General features: G+C 33.7%; 1 protein-coding gene across 1 annotated transcript in view; it reads right to left on the bottom strand.

Moving 5' to 3' along the window:
* The window catches only part of TMEM232 (transmembrane protein 232), a gene marked incomplete at its 5' end in the record, with an annotated part of 164,157 nt that overhangs the window by 71,196 nt on the left and 66,706 nt on the right, over positions 1-26,255 (bottom strand). Inside the window, 2 exons of the mRNA XM_019624105.1 lie at positions 11,711-11,958; positions 24,489-24,667. Of these exons, the coding sequence (XP_019479650.1) occupies positions 11,711-11,958; positions 24,489-24,667 (427 nt within the window). The remainder of the gene's footprint in view (positions 1-11,710; positions 11,959-24,488; positions 24,668-26,255) is intronic.

The following is a 26,255-nucleotide window of genomic DNA, read 5'->3' as shown; positions in this document are numbered from 1 at the left end:
ATTCACAAAATTATAGAAAACTAAACCATTCTCCTTTTGTTACTCCATTCAAATGTCTACCAGAATTCAAGCAGGAGGAAGGAAGTGGTAATGAGGGAAGGAAGAATGAGAGGTATAGGGACCTGGTTGGGTACAACGGTGCTACTCACTTGCATGCCCAAATCAGACCTGGACACCTGATTCCTTAAATTTCCTTATCATTAAAATAGGGAGGGTGTTTACTGTTCTGGGCTTGCTTCATCCTCAGTGACTCCCAAACAGTAGGAACCTGTTTTCTTCCAAGACAGTGCTAACCATAATTATCTTTTCTAGTCCCAGTTATACAAGAAGACTAGAAGTTTACTTTCTGTCATACCTTACAGATACCAGTAAGTGTTAAATTGACTTTTTTTTTTCACCAAACTTAATTTTGTTGTGGTGGTGGTGGTTTGTTTCTACTTTGTGTGTGTGTATATGTGTGTGTGTGAGTGTGTATGTGAAAGGCAGTATTCCCTCATATTAAGTCTAGTTATTTTTAAAACATTCTTGATAATGTATTTTATGGTCAATTTTACCCCTCATCATCTTAGTCCCCAGTAGTCTAGGAGCAAGTGAGCAGAATAAAACAGTATCAGAGGTGGATGTCCTCATGTGTAGGGAAAGTATGGCAGTTATCCCTCTGTTGTAACTCACTGAGACAGCCAAATAGGGTCATTCATGTCTTAAAGGGAATTTCAGGGGTCTGAATTACCCACTTTGGCTGTCTACATCAATCAAATTAACTGCCCTCCTGTCCAATTCTCACTCATTCAATAACATATAGTCACAATTAAAGGTGAAAGATATGGCTCTCTGACAGTGACGCTTGCTCAGCAACCAAGCATATGAACACTGAGTAATTTCCATTCCTGGTCATTGAAAACCCCGTGGAGTCATGGCTGGATGAGATGCATCCCTGATCATGGGAAGGAGAGAGAGAAAATGCCTTCTTAAGAACTCCCTTAGTGCTTCCATTTATTTAAGTATATTCTTTCCTAAATATATAGTGTTTTGTGTATACATGTTCCCAAAAAACAATCGTATTTTTTCTTTTATATCTTCCAGCCAAATTACCACTACCGTGGGCCTACCACTTTATCACACTCTGAACATCTCTGAACCAATGACAACAAAATTCTGAAATACAGGGCTAAAGCGACTGCTTACTAAGCAGGAGGGGAAGTATTTACAGTAATGCCACTCACAGGTCCTATCTGGACCTGTATAGTATCAATGGATATTCTGGCAACCAGAACTTAAAGATTTTCATAACATTGGGATTATTAGTAGAGTGGTATATGAAATTGAACAACAGAGGGGGAAAGGGAGCTTGTCAATTATTTTACACATTTTTTTTTCTTTTATATGCATGCACTAGTCACAACCTCTCCCTGCTTGATATCAGCATGCTTAACATGTGGTTGATTCTTTGGCCAGCTCTGTCTAGAACTCTGTGCGACCACAAGTACCACGTGATGACTGAGGACAGCAAGGATGAATATAGAGATGTTGAAGGGTTTTCCAAAATGAAGCAGAGGGTCCTGCTGGTAGACTCAGGGAGCCTAGGCTTGTTCAGTTGTTGTTGCTGCTTCTGCTGCTACTTCCTACTGCTCCCCTGCCTCCCCCACCTCACCATCACTGCTGCGCTGCACTGATATGCTGGAAAGAAACCTAGAAAGCCTTCGGCCTGGTTAATCCAACTCACACTTGACTGAAATGCCTCAGGGGCCAATATGCAGAATGTGAACAGAGAGGTGTTGGCCCGGGTTCTCAGAGTGGGGTAAAGTGCCCGGCCTAAGCCTATGGACTGTGTCTCTTCTCTCAGCCAGATATGGTACTGTTAGGGAAGTTATCTGGGTTCCAAGTGGAATTCACTGCTTATTGTCCTTCCTAGATTTTATCAAAGGACAGAAGGTGAGCATTGAAGGAGTAAGACCCATCGGAATTGGGAATTTGTGAGGATGCGTATGTCAGTTTTTTTTAATGCTTGGCCTTAAGAGGGACTCCTGAAAATCAGTGCTGTCTGCGTCACATGCTATTTATAGCCCAGCAAAAAAAGAAGCTACTGAAATCATTATGTTTGGATTTTATTTTTTTTTACTATGATTCACTTACCACAAGCTCTTCTTGCTTGATATCAGTATGCTAATGGGTGGTTGATTTATCAGCCAGCTGTGCTTAGACTTTGTTTGACAATATTGGTTTGCTTATATAAATGGTTTAGTAAAATTACAATGCTAAAGATAGGCTTTTTCCTTTGAACACTTTTATGTAAAAAAAACAAAAAAATAAAAAGAGGGAACCACTTGACATTAGTTCTAGCTCGACAAGACCCAGGTTAGTGAACTGTTGTGAACAGCCAAGAATGTAGTGACATATCACTTTAGATATGATGGATGCTTAGCAATTACTGATCTTATATTGCTGTGACAGAGTTGGCATTGAAAGTGGAAGCTGTTCAGAATGATAAATGGATATAATAATTTATTAAAAATATAAGGCATGATTAGTGTTGGATGTAGATGCACCCTTTGAAGGAGGTGAAAGATTAAACAAACAAACAAGCAAACAAACAAAAAACAATGGAAAGGGAATTTAGAATGTGAAAATTAAAGTTTTGGGAAGAAAGACATATCTGCAGCACACGCCAAATTTATCAACAAATGCATAAATTCTAGAAATGTAGCAGCTATATAGTTTGGAGATAACAAAGACATTCATGAAGACATGCCGATGTGTTGCACAATTTGCATATGTTCCTGGTACCATCTCTCATTCTCCTGATTGGAGGCTTCCATCACACCCTCCTTCCTGTCTTTGCTATTCTCCAAGGGGATCCATATTGCATGATACCTAGAGCCGGTTTGGAGGACGTTTAAGCCTGTTCTGAGCTCCTCTGATTTCAAGGCAGTCCTTAGCATGAACATTTTCACACAGTCCAGTTAACTTGTTTGGGTTGAGTTTTACTTTTTCAAATAAAAATGGAGGACGTGAAGTAAGGGGTCTAAAAGTGTCATGGGGAGAAATTAATCCCGTAAGTGCATATCTCTGTGCCTTTTTTGTTGGATAAGCTGATAGAAGAGACTGTGTCATTGCTAATGATATCAGTATATCATTAACACATTGTATCTTTAAAACAAAAATAGGACAGACTAATAAAATTTGTTAAAGTCCTGTAAGTCTGTGAAATAAGCAGAAAGGCCATTAGGTTTTGCTTCTAAGTAACAACCTACCTTCATAATTTCTTGGTATTTTGATACATGCAAATGTTTCATTAGAGAATAGAAATTCATTTATGTTCTGTGTATATAGATATACATATATTATATACAGCATAACATATTACTACCCTTCCTGTGCAATGGATCTGGTCTATGAACTTGGAGAGCTTCATGCACTGGTTTGGCAACTTTTCTCCCATTAGGCAAATACTGCAAGTTCCTTGGAAGTAGGCTTCCTATATAAACAACTCTGCAATTTTTTTGTCACCTGCATTTATATTTTTTGTGCAGTGAGAAGAAGGTGCTGATCAGAGATACTCAAAGAGAAAGATTCTATCACTATCTTGGTAGATTATTTACCAAAGTCTTCCACATTTTCCTTGAAATAAACATCTGCATACACTTTAAAAATTGTAAACACATTATTATATTATATTTTACAGGTATCACAATCTTCCATAAATTTTTCTCCAGTTATTATAAATCCTCCTGGATTTTCTCCTACCGCTGTACCGAAGATTTGGTTTGTTGTTAGTTTTGCTATCATTTTCCTCTTTCCAGATATTTAATGGTGGCATTCCTTAAAATTCCTCCCTAGGCCTGCCTCTCACATCACTTGGTGTCCTTTACCAAGGCACTGCTGCCTGTACGCAGAACGTCAGCCACCACCTTCATTGAATGACTCCACCCAGATGTCTTCCCTGATTACAGAATGGTATAACTCATTGCCTACTGGACACCTCCACTTAAAGAACTCAAAAGCACTGCCACAGGTTCAACATGTCCAAAAATGAACCCACGACCTTCCCCAGGCCTTTCTCTCCTCCATCATTCCTGGTCTCAGTGAATGGCGCTGTTATTGGACTAGTTGCTCAACCTGGAAAACACACTCTCCTCTCCTCACTCTCTCATATTGAGTCCTCACCAAATCCCATTGCATTTCTTCCAAATATTCTGCAAATTCACCTGTCCTTTTTCCATTTTTATTGCCACCAGCCTTACTTACTATATTCAATAGAATCCTATGTACTTTCTCTATATAACAAAGCCAACAATGGCAATAGTGAAAAAGATTATGATACACTAATAATATAATGATTGTATTGATTAGTCATATGCCAATATGTTTATTATATTACATTTATAATTATGCCATCATATATTTATTTACATAATAATATGAATAATTTTTGTGCTCACTCTGTGCCAGGTACTGGAATAAGCATTTTTAATTGACTACCTTATTAAATTCTCATACCCGCTCAACAAGAAATGTGCTATCTATCATCACCTCATTTTATAGACAAGTCATTTTGGTTTATAGAAGTAAAGTGATTTGCCCAAATTCATTAGCTAATAGTACTTCACACCTATGATCATGTCACACCTTATACACATACACATACACATACACATACACACACAAACACCCTTCTTCTGTCCACTCCTGACTCTACCACATAAAATTCATTCAGCGTCTTCCTGTGGCTTCAAAGATAAAGTTGAAAACCCCAACACCTCTCCAGCTTCATACCCCTGTGTCGTAAATGCTCCATGATCCCTTTCACCATGTGAGCTTTGTACATCCCGTGTCCCCCTGCTTAGCATACTTGAAGCCCCCTCCCAACTTCATATCTTCATAACACCACGTACCTCTCTCCCGGGACACTTATTATTTATACATTATGTAGCTCTTCTTCACAGCACTTATCATTATAGAGATTTAACACACATGTGTGATTTTTAAATGTATTTGTAAAATACAAATTTTAATTTTAATATACATCTATCTCCTACACTTCATCAGTAAGTTACACTGGAAAGGAACTGTAACTATTTTTATTCACTATTTTATCTGAGCCATTTTCTTTCATAGTACCTGACCAATATTAGGCACTCAATCAATAACTATTGCATAAATGAATAAATGGGAAAAAAATCAAAAACTGGATGCAAAGTCCCAAATGACTTTATCGTGGAAAACCAGTATGCTAGAGAGACCAGCAGTAGTTCTGGACAAGAAACCATCAATTGCACTTTTGAGCAGGGTTTACTTGTCTTTGTATTTCCAGTGCCTGGCACAGTGTCTTCACACAGGGATGTTTAGTTAATGCATCCTAAGGAAATAAACCACATCTATTAGGAGCTCTGTTTTCTGCCTGCCATTTAATTCCACAGCAAGAGACCTCCTGGGAAAGGTTGGGATAGTTGGGGAGCAACAGTTGCTCTGACAGATACACAGAAAGCAACTGCCCTAGGTACTAAAGTTTTCAAAGTGTTCATATGTCTGATCAAGTACTTGATCCTATCAAGGAGACATTTGGAAATGGGGAAAGATTAATTCCTTTAACTGATTGACTTCATATTTTCTGCGGCCCTAGAAAGTGGGGAGGCTATACCAATTCGATTGATGTCATATCCGAGTTTACATTTTAGTTAAGCAGATAATACATGCTTGCTCACCACTGGAAATCAGTTTACTCACAAGCCAAACATTGCCCTTTTCTTTGAAAGAGCAAAGCTCACATGCAAAACAAAACAAAACACAAAAGAAAAATATAGATTTGGGTTTTGTTTTTTGTTGTACAACTTCTGTCTTCCATAGGGCTTTTATTTTGATTCTAGTTGATCTGTGCTTAAAACATAGTATGTTTTTACTTCTTAACCCAGTTCATTTCAATACCTATGCAATTTTTAAGATTCTGCATCCCACCATGTCACTATGAATGGAAAGCTCTTATGGTTGATGACTGTATTGAAGCTAGACACTTGTCTTAAAAGAATAAAACCACTGCATTAAAAGTGGCAGCTAAAGGTATGGCCCCATAGATGACACCCTAGAATTCTGGTTCATACCCAGGCTCCAAAGTAAAGGCAGGAAAGGATAGGAGACAATAGGAGACAGGTAGGAACTGACCTATCCCTAAGGCAAGACTGCAGGTAAACTGAGTCATGTATTGGGAATGGATGTGTGAAGCACAGATCTGTTACTGACAATTAGATTTCATTTCTAATACCATTTCAATCTCTAGAAGTTTTAACACTTTAGATGATTGATCGGGGGTGATGATCTAACCAATGTTTTGAAATTCAAAGAATTCTTTGAAACTCCTTTTTTAAATACCTCTCTCTCTGTACATATAAAACATATTTATATAGTTATATATAGTATAGTATATATAATTTAATATGTATTTTTATATATTAAATGAAATATGCTTTTTATGTATATATTTTTTCCTCCATTGGCTTTAGCCAAAATCATACTGACTCTCTGGAAAGTGCCTCCTTCCTGATATAGATTTCCTAATATTAACTAGAGAGAAGCAAGGCCCAGAAAAAAATGTCCCTTCATCAAAATCAAGTTCTGAAAGTCAAGAGACAGAAATTGAAAAAATAAAATAACAAGCTTTTTCTTACAATCTGAAGATAAGCTTTTAACAATTGCTCAAGGCTTGGACATCAGCTGAAGTTCACATGAGGGAGAAAAAGAACAGCATGGCAGAGTAGGGAGTCAGAATGCATTTGTTTACGTTCCTGCACTTACAGTGGCGGCTCCTTGAGCAAATTACTTAACCTCTCCATATCCACATCTATAAAATGGAGATTTTTACAGACATATAAATTCTATAATATGGATAAAATAATCATATCTACCTCTAAGGGTAGTGCTTAGTACAGTACCTTGTTTATAAAATGTACTCATATGTGATGGCAAACAGAATTGATCAGCTATGATATCAGAGACTCATCTTGAATTGCCTGGCAACTAAGAGCCTCCCATTTGGTGGAGTTTCTCCCAAACCCAACTGGCCAAGGAGCCCAATGGCCTCCTTCTAAGCGCATTTCCCAAGAGCTCCTGGCATTTTGGGCAGCTGGCATTTCTAGCATCCCCTATCCATCTGATGCCCACCTTCTGAAGGGTTGGCAACTGAGCCCAAAATGTTTATTTCTTCCAAAAATGTTTATTTCTTCCTTAAGAAGGTCATTTTCATACATTATTTCATCCTTAAGAAGGCTGCTTTCACACTTACATTACATTACACATGGTAGCAGGCAGGGGGCGACTCTTCCCTCAAGATGCAAACCCAGTGAATGTCCAATTGCTTCCTTGTCTCCAGCACACCTCTCAATGAGATGACAAGAAATGGGGACCATGTGCCTCTTTTTGCTGACTATTGCTCTCTCCAATAAAACCTGCTTTTTGACCTCTCTCATGGGACATTGTTGTATTTACTTTTCCCCACCTTTTCACCATTCAGTAAAGTTAGCTACTTCTGGTTCTACTGCTTGGGAGATAGCTCCGTTTATAAAGGAACCTGCAGAGGACACCCCGTAACCTTAGGTATGACCACCCTGTTTATCAAGTCAGCAGTGTAAAATTTCCTGCCTAAATGACAAATGATCTCAGTCTATTCTTGCTAGTTTCACCTGGAATCTCTTCCAGGTGCTGGTCTTATAAATAAAGTCTTCTAACATAAAACTTGGAGCAGACTAAGTATGATCCCGAGGTAACTTTTAAGTTAATATTCTCCTAGTCTTTACATATATGCAAATAATTAGTTGTGATTTTTTTTTGTAGAAATTCAAGGCATAAACTTAGAAAATACACTTACAAGAGACCTCAGAATCTACACAGCCAAAAAGTTAGATGTGGAAACTGGTTTTTTTGAAAATCTGGTCTTCAGAGTTCTGAATTGTCTGCCTTAAGGTAAATTTAAGATGGTTTTACTGACAGAGAGAGAAAAGGAAAATACTATGGTTTGAAGTAGAAGTATTAAGTGCCTGGTTTTTTGGCTGCAGCTTTTATGATACAGTAAAGAACCATAATGATTTTTTCATTTTTTAAAAACTGCTGAGGGGCAAAAGGAGCATGCATCCAATAGCATGTTCCACTAACTTAAAGCAAAACCAAAAAAAAAAAATCAATATATAGAAACAAAATAATAAATTTTCTTTTGAAAAATTGTATAAAGGAAAGAAGTCAAATCTTCAAGTCATTCAAAGCAAAATATATGTTTATAAACATATAAAAGACAGAATTCCTGCTTTCAAGGAATTTTATAGGGCAGACACACAAGTGAGGAAAAATGTTTTTGGAAAAAATTATAGGTCATGAGATATAGCAGATGTGTCATCAATAAGAAAGCCTCCCCCACCCCTAAAAAAAGGAAGCTCCCATTTTCTCCTTACTAGTAAATTTTCAGGTCTTCACACTAAAATAAGTATGCTTTAGTGTCCCAAGGAAAAAAAGAAACATATCTTAAATTTTCTGCCCTCCTACCTCTTAAATGTGTCATCTCTTTTATAGCAGTCCTTATATATTGGCTTTCTTGCTGTCTTTCACATTGCTATGTGCTGAAAACACAAAAATGGAGATTTCTAGGAATATTTGATGAGGGATTAGTGTTATGACCCTATGCATGACGATCTTTAGGAGGTGAGAAAGAATTGAGCATACAATGGGCTTTAAATCATGTCTTTGTGCTTTACCTATGGGACTTCAACATGCTCAGATGTTCATTAATTGTATTAATTCCAGTTCATGGACCTGGAAGTGGGTGGAGGTGGAGAACTAACAAAAGGAGCTGGCAACGGGACTGTTGAATAGATGGAGAATCAAACAAATGGAAAAATTAAAATTTCCTCCAGTTAATGTTTAGTGAGCCAGTGACATTTTTCCATGCATAGCTTAGATTTAAATTTGCTTTTCAACAACTGTTTTAAAAGCAGGTATATCTATCTTATATCCTTTATAGACAATAAAGACTGCTCATCCAGGCTCAACCTAGCCATTGTCTTGATGTCATTGAGCTCCAGCCCTACTCTACTCACCTCAGTTGTACCCAGTGATTAGTTCACTGCAAACTGGAGCTGAAAATATGCACAACTCCAGGGAACTCTGTTCACACGCACTAGAACATGAAGAGTGCAATGTGAAAGTCACCTCAGGGGCTGTGCTGCACTGAGGTGCTTCTGCTAGAGGGATGCCCAAGCTGCTGTGCCACTGTGGCTCTCTCATTCCAGCCAGGGACTCTAAGTTTAATTGCTAGGACCTAGAATGAGCTGTGAGAAAATGGATAAGGAGATAACATTTACTCAAAGATCAGTGATGAATGGCTGTTCTTTATGTAGTGAACTATATAGGCTCTGATGAAAAGCTTAATTTATTAATCTTTCAAAGCCTATAGGACTTTTTGAGTCTTAACTCCACCCTGTTTCTCCTCTGTTTTACATATTCTCTTCTCCTCTCCCGTGTCTATCTCTCCATTTGTACCTTTCATTCTCATATGTCTCTCCCCTTATTTATTTCTTCTCCCTTTCGTTTTGGTCTCTTTCATCTTTCTTTCTGTTTATAACTTTTATTTCTCCATTCTGCTATTTTAAATATTACCAGTATGTCTCCTTTTCTCTCTGTCTTTCTTTCAGCAGGCACCATCCATCTCTAGCTGCCTTTTTACCATCTACTTACCCTTTCTCTTGCTATTTCTTTAATCTACTTTTGTCAATATCCAATTTATTCTTTTTTTCTAGTTTCATTCTTACTATCTCTTCCTTTAACTGACTACAATGAGAAACCAAAATATACTTGTTCCTCTCCTTGTGGTCCAAGATTGTTTTTGGGGTTTTTTCCATGTCTGTTGTCTTTTAGAATATACAGAAGACATTTGGGAATTCTAAAATAAATCTTAATACCTATTTAAATCATTTTCATTGTACCTTGATCATATCGCAATTTTATAAATATTTATAATATATGCTGACAGCTATTTTTAAATTTTTATGTATATACCTGAGACTACTAACGTACAAGCTGTGTGATACTTAATCCTATATTTACATATTGCCCTCATTGATATTAGAATTCTTTTAAAAATGCTTACACCTATGTCAAAACTCTTCTTAAGCATGTATGTATTTTTCTGTTGATTGTGCACAAAAGGAAAGCCTACCTACCAGTCTTATTACACCCAATTATTATGCCTACAATAAAGTCTGCTTTGGACAGCAAGAGTCCCATGATTTTGGAACTCAAGTAATGATTTAGACAAATACTGAGGAAAAATATTTCCCAAATGACTCAGCATCTTCTTTAAGAAATTTAAAAAAATGAACCACATACTAGATCAAAGCATAGAAGTAGTAACAGATACATAAACATAAGAACAAAAATACATGAGTTAGAATCCAAAGTCTGGTTCATTAAAAATATATATAACATAGACAAAACACTAAATAAACTAATGAAGGAGAATATGAGACAAAATGCAAATATACAAAATAAGAATTGGCTAAAAGGAGAATAACCACAGAAAACAGAGAGAATGAAAGGAATCTTAAGACACTATTTTGTTCAGTCATGGCCAAGTAAATTCTGAAAATGGGATGAAGTTAATAATATTTAAAGAAAGCATAATTTGCTAAAATTGACATAGGAAGAAAGAGAAAGTTCTAAAGGAACTGATAGTCAGGCTTGATACTCCAGATAATTTTATAGCAGGGGCCTCAAATAATAAGAACTGAATCCAGCCTTTCCAATAGCTATATATTGGATTGTCGGAAAAGTCATGATGTATTTTTTGTTTGTTTTTCATTGCAAAAATGCATCATGACTTTTCTGACAACCCAATAAAATAGAAAAATTTGACAAATAGCTACTCTTAGAAGAGGCATAAGGTGCTGATGGTTTAAGAGGGAATCCTACCAAAGTTTGAAAGAATAGATAATTCCAAAGTACTAAAATTATTTTAGAACATAGAAAAATAAAATAAATGGGAATTTAGTTTTTAATAAAGAGAGCATTTAAATTTTTTTAAAATGTTGAAGGGGAATAAATATTGTTGGGACAGGTGAGTACCCCTCTAAAGAGCACCTCACACTACACACTAAAAAGGTTACTTTTTACCAACTAAATGCCAACCAATAGGAAACTGGTTAAATAAATGATAGTACATCCTTACTAAGGAAAACATGATAATTGATTAAAAAATAATAATAATGAGAAAATTATCTATACTGGCATAGAAATATCTCTAAGAAATGATGTTAAGTGAAAAATGCAGCAGATATGTTTAGTATGCTTTCAAGTAAGTATGGAGAAAAAAATTTAAAATGCACTCAAAATTTCTTAAATTCACATTTTATAGATTCTGGAAAGATTCACAAGCAATTAATGATAGGGAGAGATGGGGATAAATAGGCAAATGAAGGTCAGTAATAAGAGGGAGGCTTTTAGACTATTGAAACATTTATTTATATTATATAATAATACCTATGTTAGATGTGAGGAAACAGTTTTGAGAAGGGAGTACTTACTCACGATAGAATATCTAGGAGGTGGAGGAGCAAAGATTTGAATTAAAAAAGAGAAACTGAGTTAAATAATGTGACATGATTATATATAATTTCTATGACTTTAAAATGTAATGTGTTAGAATAATAGGACAATTTTGAATAATGCTTTACCTTACCTTGCAGTAAAATGTAGCACTCTCTTCTTCATAGAATCCTGCTTTTTATTCAGATATTTCATTTGACCCTGTTTTATCAATGGTTTTTTCAAAGGAAGGGTACGGGTATCAGTAGAGGGGAAGAATAATTTGGAAAGTGTACTGGAAATTCTCCATCCTATATATTTGGAGAAAACTTCATCCCCTACATTTGATGAAACTTTTGTACTGTAACTAGTAAAAGGATCCGTTGGGTCATTTAACTCAGCCTGTTGAAAGGAAAGAAAAAGAAACTAGTTAAATAGAATTAAATGTAAGGGAAGTTGATGTATTATTAAATAAAAAATAAAATGCATGTTTGTTTTCTTTGACTAATGTTGCATTCTTCCTGTCAAATGAAAACAATCTTTATAAGAAAAGAAGTAGGTTTTTAAAAGATTTTTAAAAGCTTAAAAATTTTCAAAGAAATAAGCAATTAGCAAGATGAAATTTTGAAATTAAAATATTGAAAATTACATGACATCATATCTCTTTTAAATTTGTACACTTCCCCCACAAGTATTCCATAAGCATTTATAATATTTATTTAATAAGAAATTAAGCAAGCAGTTGAAGAAATGTAAATGCTCTACTAAATAAGTATTTCATTGCTCTGCATACTCTAAACTCTCTTGAAGTCAACAGAAAATTTCTACAGAACAAAATTTGTGTTAAGTTAAAAACAAAAAAGACTTTGTATTTAGCTTACATTGAAAATGCTCTAGGATTTAGATTTAAACTTAGATTAAATTGAATATGTTCTAATATCAAAAAATAAATAGGGGCTGGCTGAGTGGCTCAGTTGGTTAAGAGCTCACTCAAGAGTTTGAGCTCTGAGCAACAGCGGTTCGAGTCCAGCCCGAGCTGAGCAGCCGCTGAGCTGCCAACAGGTAGCAGGATGGCTCAGCTAAAAAAAACAAAAAACAAAATAAATAAATAAATAAATAAAACACAAAAATACCACAATATTTATGCAATCTTTACTCAGGAAAGCACTATTTTCTGTATTTTCCTTTTTATGTTCAATAATGTCCATAACTGATTTTTAATTACATCTTCTTTTGAAATGACTGAAGGCATATTTTCCTTGGCTGGAATCAGTAATAATAAATGAAGATGTAAGTTTCAAAATGTCACATGTTATACTTTTTAAAATATCCACAATAGGTTTATATTAGGAATTTTCTGTCATAAATAAATTGGATGCTGCCTGCTTTCATTTAAGCTTTTACATTTTTTTGTTCAATATAATCCATCTCCACACAACTCATTATCAGTCACTCAGGATTCATTTTATATGCCTATCGATCCTAAAGTAAAACAAGGAGTGGAATATGTTGTTCTGCATATGACTATCTAAGTTAACTTCTTTAGGATTCCAAGATCAGGCTTGGCTCAGTGAAATTACTGTATAAAGATTGACCATTATATTATTTAGACAAAGTTATAGTGGAAAATAATGAGAATAATCTCATGGTAGAGACTGAAACCAAATAAAGTGTTAAAGCAATGAGGCAAGTAGCAAAAGGCAGGTTAAGTGAGGATGGTTACTGTGAAAGCCATAGAGGATGGGGAGGAATACCATGCAAAAATAAAATAAAATAAATAAAAAGAATAAGGTGAAAATCATGCAAGTAGGTAAACAGCAAAAAATGAAATGAAGACTCAAAATAGGCTCAAAATGCTAGAAAATTAATATTGAAATTTATAAATTTCATAAATTTATAAAGAGAACCCAAATTTTACTGTTTTGGAAAAAGAACTTGATTCCTCATTGAAATATATATATTCTTAAAATATCTTTGATTTCATTATCTCTGGATGTTGGAATCAGTATACAATTATGTTTATAGTATCCCCAGGTATCTGTCTTGCTTATTAACTCCTTGGAAATCACGGAAACGACATTCAATTTGAAACAACAAATTGAACTGTGTCTAGGACACCTCGCAGCTGTTGTGACTTTGAGGACACTATTTAACTTCTCAAAGTCTGCAGGTTCATCTGTAAAATGGTAATCACAGTACCTGGGTTGTTTATTCTGCTTAGCTTCCATGGCTGAGTTTTTCATCAGAAAAACTACTTCAAAATCAATAACAACATATAGCAGTACACAAACATATTAGTCCGAGCTCTTCTATTACTAAAACAGTGATGAATGAATAATTGTGTGAGTAAACGAATGGACCAACAAAAATAATGTCTTCTCATGACACAACTTCAGATGAAATACATTGTTTCCAGCATAGCATTTCCCTGCATTATAGAATCTTGATGCTATTTTCCTCATGTCTCATTTGGTTCCCCCTTTGCTTTCTTCCCTCCCAAGCTGGACAGGTTGTAGATCCAGAAGGCAGCTCTCTCTCAAGAAGTAAAATGAAAGCATTCCCACCTTTCATGATGGTTCCCTGGTTAAAAGCCCAGGTAATGCCAAGAAATTTTCAACCCCATTGATGTCCAAGGCATTCAACTCAGGAAAATGTAGTTTCAGATTTTGGTCAAATGCATCGTTGCCTGATGTATAAAGGGTTTTGGTTGTTTGTTTGTTTGTCTTCCTGTAGAGAGTAGCCAGGAAATAACATGGGCTTTGCAGTTAGAAAGATCTGAAACCAGGTCTGGCTTTTCTCCTTACTAGTTAAGAATGTAAACCTGGGAAATTGAATTAGCCTCTCCAGGACTATGTTTTGTGTTTAGTTTAGTTCCATTTCATTTTTCACTTGTGACATGGAGATGTAACTTTCTTTCATGACTTTGTGAGGTTAACTTAGAAGACAAACAAGGATCTGTCTAGCAGTGTGCTCAGCAGGGGTCAGTTCCTTTCAGGGCTTCCAGAACTAAAAGCACTAGTCCTCCAGCCTTAGCAGCTCCACCAGCCACCAACCCAGAGAAGACCTGACCCAACCTCTGCTATGCTGAAAATAATTGTGTGATGTCACTTTCATATCAGCAAATGTATCAAATAGGATCACGATTATACTTCCATAGTAATCTTTTTTTAGAGTCTTACTTTTTTCTCTTAAAGCCATTATTCTAATGTTACAATTCAGTGACTTAAATGCCAACTATGCATAAATAGAAGTCTATACTTCTTGGAAGTAGATGAACACAAAATATTAATGACCATTTCTTAATTCCAAATTCATGAATTTCCTACTCTTTAGCCAGACAATGAACATTACCTCAAACTCCATCTTTTTTTTTTCTAATTAAAATGTATTAGGGGGACAATAGTTAGTAAAATCACATAGGTTTCAGGTATACAATTCTGTAATACATTATCTATATATAACATTGTGTGTTCACCACCCAGAGTCAGTTCTCCTTCCATCACCTATGTTAATTTTACTGATTTAGTATTGAAATTTGTAAAGTGGTATTCTTGAAGGATAGATCTCTCTCATGATATTCTAACCATATGCAGGAGCTTGTCTTTGTACTGGGCATCAAGATGGTATAAACCACCATTAATATATGTTATCAGGGAGAAAGTTAAGTCAGCACAAGGGGACATTCCCCCAAAGAATTATAATGTAGTGGCAATACAAAAGAAAAGAACAACCTCTCCAGAGTTCTGAATTTTCCATCACTATTAGGGAAATGCAACAAACATATCATAATTTAAGCTAACTCACACTACCCTTGACATGAGAGAATAAGAGAAAGAAATAGGATGTTAAGCCACTGCAGTACAGTTTGCAGCAAATCCTGTCTCCATCTCTTGCTGTCTCTCATTTTTTTTCTCCACCTATCATTAAGTAATCTTAGAGCTGGGAATATTTAATTTGTATGTGGAAAAAAATGATAATTTTTTTCTTTAAAACTCAAAATTTAAATATAAGTGACTCATTGGTAGTCTCAGAAGACCACTAGCTTACAGGAGTTATAAAATCTCACAAAGGAGGACAGCATGAACAACTCCTTGCTAATAAAATATGGTCCTTAGACCATTATTGTCATGTCCTCCTAGGAGCATGGTATAAATACAGAATCTAATGCCCTACTCCAATATACACATTAAAGTGTAAGAATGACTGATGCAATAGATTAAGAAAGGGACTAGTTGGGAATATCGCATTTTCCAATTTACTATTGTGAGATCTTGTGTAAGTTACTTAACCTCTCTCAGCATGTTTCCTTATTCCTAAAATGGATTGATCATAATACTCTCTTTTACAGGGTTACTGTAAAGATTAAACACAAAAATTGAATGTCGTTTCTTGCATAGTGTCTGACATGCAAATAATTTTTCAATAAATGTTAATTCCTTGTTTATATTTAATTTTGGAGAGAGCATGGCATAGTAGAGATGGCAAGCCTTTGGGTTAAACTCACTCATAGGTGTATCCACCATCAGTCATTTACTTTAATCCTGTTTAGATTCAGATCTCCCATCTGTATGGGTGAAGATGGTGGTGGGAGAGGTATGGGGTTTAGATGAGTTAATACATGTAAGATGCTTAGCACAGTGCCTGATGTGTTATAAAAGCTCTGCAAATGTTTTTGTTCTTGTAAAACAATGTATCTGTCACATTGGGATTCTATTGATAAGTATTTAAAAGGTCTACATTCTTCCAAAAACACATTTCCTTTTTTCACACTCAGTTTCCATTTATGTCAAAAGAAGAGGCATCTGTGGAGGAGGAGAGAGATAGGTACTGGGAGAATAGAGACTAATAGTGTTGTTTATTCTATTTTGCTGCTTTATAGAGTACATTAGGAGTATGGAAATATCATTAAGAATAAAAACAAATTTTATTTTAAAGATCTCACTATGAAATGTTAAACACAAAGTGCTTTACCTGATGAGTCAAAGGTGCTCTGAATAAAGTCACATATTCATTTTAGCTGTACATATTTCTTTTTGATATTTTAGGTCATATACCAGATGGCATAAAGCATTTATACATGATGACTTTTCCTAGATGTGCCAACATATGCTGCTGAATTGCCTATACAGAAGAGCCTTGCTCATTGCAAGTCTCCCTGGAAATATTTCAAACAAAGCACATCAATTAACATTTGTTTATTATGCAACTGTGAGTATATGACAATTTTTGATTTTGTTCCCAAATACTCAGGCAACAGTTGGGTTTATATTGAATTTGTCAGTTGAAAGGCTCATGTTTAGGGATCTATTTAGAATTGTTTTTTATTTCAAATATGCTATTAAATATCTCGTCTCTAGTCTCCATTAAGCATCAAATTTTATGAACAGATAACAAGAATTGTAGATGGTAGAATGTTATAATGGATTTTTTAAAAACATACAAAACATGAGGGTACATAATATAGTTAGTAATGGACTTACCTGTGATATGGAGAAATTGAGGTATTAATTACAAACTTGTATTCATTAAATTCAATAGCTTATCATATGAATTACATAATTATTTTTAAAGTATAAAAAGAGAAAAGTCTACTTAATTTTCTAAAAGTTCAAGTATATTCAACTCTTATAAAATAAATCCTTCCTGCTATACATGATAATTAAGGCTATGTTTCACTCTGTAGGTAATAAATGATGATTACCTTACATGAAGAAAGGTTCTGGGTCCAAGGTGTTAGGAACAGAATGAAAAAAATAAAGATTTTGCTATAAACAGTTATTTGCATTAACTGAAATGTGTGGAATACGTATTTTATTTTATATCAAAGCATCTGAGACACTAGCCTTCACTGGATAGGTTTTTTTTTAGTTTTTTGTTTTTTTAGATATTCTCTATTTACGTTGAGCAGTGAGGCAACACCTAAAAGTCTTCAGACGTTTTTAGTCTTTAGACAGAGCTTTTCAGCACTGTAAAAGAAAGCTTCTAGCTATTTCATACCATAAAACTCATTGCCCAGAGGTATCAAAAGTCAATAATAAAAAAAAGGTCAATAATATGTTGGTTCAGTGGAATTCGGGAGTTAGCAAGTTATTAAGAAAAACTAAGGGCATTTAGGGATAAATAACTAACCTTTGCAGTTTTAGTACTGTAAACAGGTTTTCCCCCCCAAAGGAAAATTTGAGTTTATCGTGCTCATGTTTTACTGTAAAACTAAACACACCTGTAAAGATAACAGATACAGAAAGTATTCAGACTATTCCATACAAGAAAGTATAATTTTAGTAAATTCACAATATTTGCTCTAACATATTAAACCTATAGACCAAATGTGCTCATTCTTTTTTTTCCAAATGTGCTTTCTTTTGAAATTGTTTTGCGTTGTCTTATTTATATGTGTTATGTTTAGTTGTTTAACTTATTCTATAGTACCATTATTAACTCGCTTAAGAAAGTAGCTTTAAGATAACTTACAAAGTGATCCCCCTGACTAGTCTAGTATCCACCTGGCTCAATACATAGTTGTTACCATATTAGTGACTATATCCCCTGTGCTGTACTTTACATCCCCATGAATTACATACAAATGTCTAACTGCTATGCTGTACACCTGAAACTAATATAAAATAATATTGAATGTCAACTATAATTGAAAATTTTAAAAAGGGGGAGAAAAGGTGAAGGGGAATAAGAGGTGCAAATTTCTAGGTATAAAACAAATAAGTCATGAGGATGTAATCTATACCATAAGAGAATATAGTCAGCAATATTGTGATAGTGTGGTACGGTGTCAGATGGTTGCTGGACTTACCATGGTGATCACTTCTTAAGACATACAAATATTGAATAACTATTGTGTACACCTGAAATTAATACAATATTGTATGTTAGCTATATTTTAATAAAAATATATTTTTAAAGGTAGCTTTTAAAATCTTAAATAAATGAGTATTATTTTCCTCAAAGAAATTCAGCATAAAAGAAAATGTGTTTCAGCTGTTAGAAAATAAAAATTAGAAAAGTTAGAAGATCCCACAGAAGTAACTGAACAGAGTTATAAGCACAGGGATGACAGAGAACAACTGAAGACTACACAGACGCTAATCACTTCGGTCTTTTGAAAAATTAGGTTTGGAGACTATAAGGGAGTTAGTTTAACATTGTTACTACTGAAACCTAGTATAGATGTGTTATTATGCAATTTGACATAAAAAATATACCAACTAATAATTTGAGAAAACAAAAACAAAAACAACTTTATGACCAAAGTCATTAAAATATGGAAGGAAAAACACTGGCTAGAAGAAGAATAAACAGAGGAATTGATTACACGTTTAAATTTATGCCATATCTATATCAACAGAGTTCTTAATCAATAAAACTATCCTTAAAAATCAAATTGAATAAAAACCTTTTCAACTAAGTGAAAACTGACAGAATTATCCACCAGTAGATATACCTGAAAAAAATACAAAAGGGTTTTCTTTGAGCAGAAAAAAAATAATTCCATATAGAAGATTAGACATTCAAGAAGTAAAGATAGAAACATGTAAATATGTGGGTAAATCTAAAAAAAAAAAACATGTAAATATGTGGGTAAATTAGTAAAACAATACTAATATATTGATATCTAAATACAAAACATGCACATAAACACATCCAGATATATACACACACACAATCAAATTACTCAATAGGAAGACAGTGTATGTAAAGAGAAATTAATGGAATTAAAATATTATCAGACCACTTAATGGTCCAGGAAAATATAAAATCTCTACATTAGACTTCAATAATTCAAGGATTCATTTTGTAACATCTGGGGTAACAAGTAAAAGAATGTGTAATCACCAAACAAAGGGAGTGGGATGAAATGGTATAATAATTAAAAAAAAATCTTTCCCAAAGAGGCACAAATAGATTTTTTTAAGAAAGAGGACAAACAAAGAAGAGAAAATACAAATAGAATAGTAAACAATAAGATGCCAAAATAAACACAAATATATTGCAATGATATTAAGTATAAATAGAATAAGGGTCCAAATGTAAGGAAAATAATTTTCAGGTTACAAACATTCTGCTTCTCCAAAGAGATTTACATATCAGGATTCAATGAGTTTGAAATAAAAAGATAGAAATAAATATACCATGTAATCAAAAATATCTATTCAAAAGAACCCTAATAAAAGAAAACTACTGTGGTTATATTTATAATAGGAAAGTTACACTTTTTATAAAGAACATTTTATAAGGATGAGACTATTGTCATTGAGCACAGCAAAATTGAACTAGAAATTAAAATCAAGCATAACAAAATCTCCAAACATGTGGACATTATGCCATAAATTTCAATAACCCATGGTTCAAAATGGAAATAATAGTAAAAATTAGAAATTTTTGAATTGAATGATAATTAAAATAGTATTACCACAACTTTCAGGATAGAGCTAAAATTATGTGTAGAAGGAAATTAAGTGTTAAAATCATATATTAGAAAAGAAAAATGGTACAATTCAATGACAAGTAATATAGTTCAATATTTTTTAAAAGAACAATATATTAAATGCAAGGTACTTAGCAAAAGGAAATATAAAATTAATATCAGATGTTAAGGAAATGAAGAAAAGATAACAGAGTATCAGTATCAGGAGAATCAAAGGTTATTTTTCAAAAGATAAAGAAGTTCATAAACCCTTGGCATTATAGATTAAAAAAGAAAACAAAGACAAAAATAGGAAGAGTCAAGAATAAAGGACAGAATGTCATGACATATTCTAAACACATTAAAATATCACAGAAGGATGTGAGCAATTTTATAAAATATCTTTTAAAATGCAGATGATATGGACAAACTCCTAAAATAAAAGATACCAAAACTGATAGAAGGAAAAATAAAGCCTAAGAAGGCATATAAGTGTGGAAACTTTTCCACAATTAAAAATCTTTCTATAAGTATCCATGACTAAGCAGTTTCACTTATGAATTCTACAAAATTTTTAAGGAAGAATTTATGACAATATTACAAAATCTTCCAGAGAATGGAAAAAAGAGATAATCACTTCTCAATTCATTCTGTTACTTCAGTATAACTTTGATACAAAACCTTACATTATAGAAAACATTATGAGAAATATAAATCATGGGACTATTGCATCCATTAACCTGGATGCAAAATCTCAAGTGAAATAGTATCAGAGCAAATATAGCATTATTTAAAAGGTTATTACATCATCATCAAGTGGTTTTATTCTAGGAATGCAATGATTATTTAACATAAAATCAAACAATGTAATTTATTTTCCATGGGCAAATTACTTCACCTTTAAAAAAGTTTTACTGTCCTCATTTAAAAGTTTCATTTTCTTCATCTGTAAAATGAAGACCATCATAACTCATATATATTATGGCTTTTATGAGGATTAAATAATTAATGTATGTAAAATGCTTAGCACATGGCACACAGTAAATGTCCAACATATCTTAGCTATTTTTATTGCCTTTTAAAAATGATAAATATGAAAAAATAAACATTTACAAGTATATTGAACAATGTAGCAGATTCAAATCTCATTTCTGCAGCTCTCAATCAGAAAACTCTTACTATGTAAAAATATCACCTCAAATCTCAGAAGCTTTACACAACCATATATTTAGTCCATAGTTCCAGAGGTCAGCAGTTTGAGCTGAGTACAACAAAATGGGCTTTCAGATCTCATTCACGTGTCTGTGATCAGCTGTTGGGTCAGCTGGGCACTGAGTGGTCTTGGGAGTTGCAGAGGATCAGCTAAGATGGCTTGTCTCTGTGCCATGCTGTCTCTCATCTCCCAACTGGGTAACTTGGGCTTATTCACATAGTGGTTACAGGATCCCAAGAGAACAAGAGAGGGCAGACACCAATGTGTAAGCATTTTTCAAATCTCCACTTGTATAACATTGGAATTGTCTCATGGTCCAAATCAAGTCACACGGTCAAGCCTAGAATTTCAGTGTGAACGGAATGATGCAAGGATGTGGATATACGGAGCCTTGAATAAATTGGACACAATTACACTAACAATCTACCACAAGTTCCAAAGCAATACTTCATTATTTTAAAAAGATATAAGAAATTGGATACCTGAATTTTATCCATATAAATTACCAAACCATTAAAATTCAAAAAGAATGAGCAATTTTCTTCCAAAACTAATTCTTTACTTAGCATCTCTATTTTAGGAAACCATCTCTAAGTCTCTAAAACTTTAGTTTGTAACTCAAATATCCCTTTCAAATTTAATGCCTATACAATCCAAAACTTCTTCCCGAAGTAGACCCTGGCTTTCCCTCACACTATTCTTATTTCTGCTCACCTCATGACATTTCGTTATCTAAACGATGCTCTTTGACCCTGCCCCTTGAATCATTTAATGTAACTTATCATTTAAGTTTCCAGCTCAAATACTACTTAAAGGTGACAATAATTTATTCTTCGTTGATATAAGAAAAAAGTTAGAGACCAAACATTTATCTAAACTCTCATTGTGTGCCATGAACTTTGATGTGGCTAGCCACATATATAATATTCCATTTGTATTTTTCCTTATCTATTTTTGGAGAATGTGTCTTCTAGACTAGACAGTAAAATTTATTGTGTAAAGGTCATTTTTTGGACTTCCATTTTTTTCTTCCATAGAATTCAGCAAAATAGACTTAGTATTCAATATATACATAATGTATTTCATATTTTTTACTGACTTTGGTGAAAGCTTTTATATAATTTCTTTATATACTTGTAGTATCTTAGTATTAAGTAAGGGAATTCAAACTAAATTAAGTAATATTTCAGAGTCACCAGCAAGATACTTTATCATTTATATCCATAAATCATATATTTTATTGCTTAATAATCTAAATGTTTCTATCTATCTCAACTAACTTTTATATAAAACAGGTCTATAGTGAATTGTATCATTTAATCCATCTGATGCAAATTAAAACTTATTTCTTATATTAAATATGTACTATGCCTAAATTAATATAATTGCTTTTTGACATTTCTAATTTAGGTTTTCTCTGAGGGAAACTTGCCTTCCCCACACATTTACTATTCAAAGTAAATGAAAGCATCCTTTAGAAGTCTTCTTACTAAGCACTGAAAACTAATTAGCACATGTAGTGGTTATACTTATGCTTAGTCTTTTATTCTCAGTGCTGACTGCTTGAGTAATAAGGTCTTTACTTATTTGGCTCTAGCATCTAAAAAATATTTTCTATCTCTGATTAACTGACTTATGAATTTCAAATGTAATTATCTAAAGATATGTACTAAAATTTTGAAGAAAGAAACCTACCTGATACCAAATGATTAGCCCTGAAAACAGGCATATAAATAGAATTCTAATTATAGAAATGACAAATTTGAGTTGACTTATTTACTTGCATTATAATCCATTTGAGATGTGAAGTGGCATATAAAAATAGATACAAAACCAGAGAATAACATAAATAATTGAAAGTGCCATGGAAACAGAAAAAGAAAATAATAAGACTGGGTGAGATGATACATAGCATTCTCTATTTCTACTAGAAACTAGACAAAAACTTGACTCACATTTTTTTAAATTCCAGCAAACCGCTTATACAAAATCAGTAATAAGGTTGAAAGAGTACATGAAACTAAGGAGAATTTATTTCCTATATCCTAATAAAGGCAATACTGGGTGATATAGTAGTCACCACTATAATAGATACAATAAATGTCTTTGCTTTTTGTTTTCTTTCTGTGCTCCTCTATCCAAAACCAAGGACTAAGTCAAAGCATAGTTGCATAAAAGAAAGTTATGAAATCTAAAACAATGCAGTTCAAGTAGGCAGCTCTCTGATTGTCTTTTTCCATGAAAAAAATATTAGAAATCAAGAGAAAAGGATGGACTACATGTTTTTACATAGACCTCCATACTCCAAATCAGATGTTTAAAAAGCAGAGTTTAAGGTTTTGTTTTCTACTAAGAATCTTGAGTGTACAGGTCCTCTGTGTTGCCAATAATGACCCACCCAAATGCTTTGACAATCAATTAGGAGAGTGGATTAATTATTTGCTCCTCTTACTTGTTAACATTAATTCACATCTATAATTATTATTATTGGAAAACAGGATATTAAGAGTGTTGGGATAATTGCATCTGTGGTAACTAGAAAAAAACCGCAAACTTTCAGTGAGAGGGAAAAAGTGTATTTTAGGATGACAATTTATCCTGGCTCAAAATAAGACATAGAAAAGAAAAAACTGTTTGATGGAGTTTTGAAATATCATAGGATGCCACATGGATACAGCATTACTAGGAAATCATATTTGTATTTTATGAAAAGTAGCTAATTTCATGATTTTCATTAAATGTGAAGAAAACTCTGTATATTGTCCTTCATGTAGAACTAGAAAATCCGAAAAAACTTGTACAATACATTTTTAACTTTAAAGAAAATGACTTTAGTGCTAGTGAGTCCAGATTTACAATTTATGTTGTCTAATGTTGAAAAGAAAAAAAAAGTATAAATGTAACTAAGAAAACTAAATAATTTATTATCCAAGTGGAGCAACTCTTTTGAGAGTGAATTAATCTACTGCTAATAAGGAAGCTGGAAAGTTAGGCGCAGACCCAGGCTGACCTTTGCAAATTGGAATGCATGGTCAGCATACTTATAACTGCTTCTCAAAGGCAAGCCCAAAGCCGAACATTTACTCTTCCCCAAAATCAACTCCTCTCCTCAAGCTGTTTAATCAGAAGATTGCCTGCCCTCTTATCTGTAACTAAAAATAGGTCAGCATTAAATTTTAAAAATCGTGTTCTCAACTGCTAGTCACTGATGCTCACTGAATGTGGACATTCTTTTCTCCTTAGAAAGGGCTAATGCTTCCTGCTGATAGAAGTACCAACTTGCCAAGTGTTTCATCTTACCTTAGCTATATTTATTGCATTATGGATCCGCCCATCTTTCTCATGATCCTTTGTTTTCTGTAATGTTTGCCATATTAAGTTTCTGAGTCCATCTTGCTCCTCATCTCCCCGAAGTTCCCATGACATTTTCACCAGGTTATAAACCAAGCCATAGTACCCAATCCATGTCACTTGTTCACCTGTGTAAAAGCAAATATTCTTTGAAAATATATCATTTTATTCATCTTACTAATGTGTGGTTTTGTGAAAAATAAGAAACTTGATTTTGCTAAGATTTTAAAGTCTGCAATTCTGAGCTTTGAAAAGTTTTTTTGTTTTTTTTTTACTTTTCACTGCTTTTCTTTAATTTTAAAGATCACAGTTCATTTTAAAATTTCTAACCATATAAAAGATGAACCACACTTAATTAATAGTATACCTCATAAATTCAAAAGTTAAACAGGAAAACTTTGAACACTGTACTAAAAACAAATCTCTGGAATTCAAATAAAGATGAATTTGTTCAAGGTAGCATGACTACTTAGACCACCATGGTGGATTTTTATAATAAATCAGAGAAACAGTAGGAAAAAAACACTGGTTGTTCTAAAAATGATCAAACTATGAAACACGGCATTTGAACCAAGAACAAAGCTTTGAAAATAATGTGAGAAGCAGACAAATATTTCTGATATAATTATAGGCTGGAAGATTTTTTTTTAATAATAGACATAAATCAACTGAAATAAGGAAAAGGGAATAATGAATCCAGAAGACAGCAAAATAGTTAAGACTCCTCCTAAAACTTATATACCAATTAGCAATTCATATAAATTACCCAGTTCTACTTTTATTTTATTTTTTTAAATTTTTATTAAATTTATTGGGGTGACATTGGTTAGTAAAATTATATAGGTTTTAAGTGTACAATTCTGTAATACATCATCTATGTATCACATTGTGTGTTCACCACCCAGAATCAGTTCTCCTTCCATCACCATGTACTTGACCCCCTTTACCCTCTTCTACCAACTTTAAAATATGCATTTCCCTCACAAAAAAGAGGAATAAATTTCTCCTTACTCTTTATCTTAATTATTTCTTACCTAGATGGCATACTGCTACGTAATACTATTCAGGAAAAGAGAATTCTAATTTAGGTAGAGAGGGGAATAAATACATTTGGAGAATGAAATAATATAGGTCTCAAGGGGATATGAACTTAAATTAGCCAAAGAACATGAGAGTACTGAGTAGATGTGAAGCGGGTAAGAGAACAAGAGGAAGAGAAGATTCAGAAAGAAAGATGGAAAGATTTTAAAGCCAAGTAAATTCTGTATTGTACTTTCCCCTCAAATCCTGGTGATGGACCATGTGACATTGGAACTCTTCAATGCCCTTCTTGAATAAAGATACAAGCACAATCTGAAAAGTCACAATCCTCAACTTTTCCTAATCCAATCTAGATTTTTATAATCCAGTCTAATAATAATAATAATCACTATTGTTTTATTTGGAACACTTGGGAATACCTACTATGTGTCCTTATTCTAGCCCTCATTACAATCCTGCTCTGTAGACCATATTATACTTAGAATAATAGAAGGGAACACATGAGCTTCAACTTGGTTAGAAAGTTCCTAGCATCAAACAGCTGACGAGTGATGGAGCCACGTGAAGGCTGGTCCAGTCTTATCCCACGAAGCACAGACTCTCCAATTCAGACAAGTACTTCTCCTTCCAATCCCCACCTTCTATTCTATCACAGGAAAGGAAAAGACCAGAAGG

This window comes from Hipposideros armiger, unplaced genomic scaffold (assembly GCF_001890085.2).
Source record: "Hipposideros armiger isolate ML-2016 unplaced genomic scaffold, ASM189008v1 scaffold_579, whole genome shotgun sequence".
Taxonomy (NCBI): Eukaryota; Metazoa; Chordata; class Mammalia; order Chiroptera; family Hipposideridae; genus Hipposideros; species Hipposideros armiger.
The sequence above is the reverse complement of the archived record's forward strand: the minus strand, read 5'-3'. Positions and strand labels throughout refer to the sequence as shown.